This window comes from Guillardia theta (genome assembly GCF_000315625.1).
Source record: "Guillardia theta CCMP2712 unplaced genomic scaffold GUITHscaffold_202, whole genome shotgun sequence".
NCBI classification, from domain to species: domain Eukaryota; class Cryptophyceae; order Pyrenomonadales; family Geminigeraceae; genus Guillardia; species Guillardia theta.
The window spans coordinates 59,961-61,911 of record NW_005434474.1 but is presented as its reverse complement, the minus strand read 5'-3'; the positions used below and the strand labels follow the sequence as shown (position 1 = coordinate 61,911).

The following is a 1,951-nucleotide window of genomic DNA, read 5'->3' as shown; positions in this document are numbered from 1 at the left end:
ACGTCACCACGCACTCTTCCTTCCTTTCCTCCCTCCTTCTCCTCTCCTTCCTCTTCCTCCCTCCTCGCTCCTCGCTCCTCCTCCCTCCTCCTCCTTCTTTACCTTTCTCCTCCTCCTCCTCCTCCTCCTCCTCCCTTGCCTTGCCTTGCCTTGCCTTGCCTTCCCTCTCTTGCCTTCCCTCCCTTCCCCTTCTCGTCCCCTCCCTTCCTCCTCCTCCTCCTCCTCCTCCCCTTTCACCCGTCTCTCTCCTCTCGTCCTCCTCCTTCTCTACCTTGCCAACATCGTCATCCTCCTGCTCCTTTTCCTTCTTCTCCTCACTTCGACATTCTCGCAGACTTTGCAAACATCTCGCAAGCGGAGGGTTCACTTTCACTCCTTCATGCTCGAGATGGTGAGGCTGCTGGGCGATCAGCTGGAGGTGACGGTCGAGTCAGCACAGGAAAGCTCACCTGCTCCGCTCCAACGGGAATTTCCTGAGAGAAACTCCTAGATTGATCGGTGAGGAGACACGTGGGAGTGAACGAGAACGAGGATGAGGACGAGGAGAAGGAGGAGGACGAGGAGGAGGACGAGGAGGAGGACGAATGTGATTGTTTCGCTCGCAGGAGAGCTTCTGGCAACTGAGGCAGATGTCATCTGCTTCGATGAGTTTCAGGTGTGGAAAAGGACAGGGAAGAAAGAAGGAGAGGAAGGGAAGGAGAGGGGAGGGGAGGGAGGGAGGGGAGGGGGAGGGAGAAGGGAGGGAAGGGGAGGGAGTAGAAGATTGGGAGTAGAGAAGGTCGTTGAGCAAGATCTCTTTACAATTCTTTCACAGGTCACGGACGTGGCTGACGCGATGATCCTGCGGGTTGTGTTCGAGACGTTGTTCAAGAAGAATGTGGTGAGAGCGACGTGGGGGAAGGAGGAAGGAAAGAATGAAGGAGAACGTGGAGAGGACGAGGACGAGGGGAGGGGAGGGGAAAGGAAGGAGAAGAAGGGGAGAAGGGGGAGGAAGGGGAGGGGGAGGAGCGGGAGAAGGGGGAGGAACAAGGAGAATGGGGGGAGGAAGGGGAGGAGGATTGACGTCTGTTGTAGTTCCTGATCGCAACGAGCAATCGTCCACCTGACGACCTCTACTCTCATGGTGAGACTGAACGAGCTGAGAAAATACGCTGAGCCGCCCCAGGCATCAACAGAGATCTCTTCCTCCCCTTCATCGAGCTGATCAAAAAGGTTTTCTCCTGCTCCTCCTGCTCCTGCTTCTCCTTCCCCTCTCCCCCTCTCCCCCTATCCCCCCCTCCTCTTCCTCCTGCTTCTGCTCCTGCTCCTTCTCCTGCTCCCTAGTCGTCATCCTTCTCCTTCTTCCTCGTCATCGTTGTCCTTCTCCTCCTCCTGCTCTTGCGTTCTAACGTTTTCATCAGAAATGTCTGGTTTTTGACCTCTCAGCTGGAAACAATTCGACCGATTATCGTCTCCTCCACCCCTCCTCCTTCCACAAACAGATCTGTAAAGTCATCCCCATTCCCTCCTCTCACTATCCCTGTCCTCCTCCTCCTTCTCTTACTCCTCCTCCTACTCTTGCTCCTCCTGCTCCTCCTGCTCCTCCTGCTCCTCCTGCTCCTCCTGCTCCTGCTCCTGCTCCTGCTCCTGCTCCTGCTCTTGCTCCTGCTCCTGCTCCTCCTTTCACTCCTCCTCCTCCTCCCTCCTTTCACTCCTCGTCCTCACCTTGCTTTTTTTCCCTCCACAGGGTTCTGCTCACAAGATCCCTCTGCACATGAAAAGCTTGCAAGAAAGTTTCGGGTATCCTCCTCCCTCCCTCCCTCCCTCCCTCCCTCCCTCCCCTCCCTCCCCTCCCTCCCCTCCCCTCCCCTCCCTCTCTCCCTCCCTCCCTCCCTCCCTCCCCTCCCTCCCTCCCTCCCTCCCTCCCCCCCCCCCCCCCCCTCCCCCCTCCCTCCTCCAGGAGCACGACATT

The 1,951-nt window shown here is 57.7% G+C and overlaps 1 protein-coding gene across 1 annotated transcript in view; it reads right to left on the bottom strand.

Moving 5' to 3' along the window:
- Window positions 1–1,734: 1,734 nt before the first annotated feature.
- GUITHDRAFT_90894 (hypothetical protein) overlaps window positions 1,735–1,951 on the bottom strand; it is a gene marked incomplete at its 3' end in the record, with an annotated part of 5,828 nt that continues 5,611 nt past the window's right edge. The window contains exon 19 of the mRNA XM_005819855.1: window positions 1,735–1,854. Within this exon, the coding sequence (XP_005819912.1) occupies window positions 1,735–1,854 (120 nt within the window). The remainder of the gene's footprint in view (window positions 1,855–1,951) is intronic.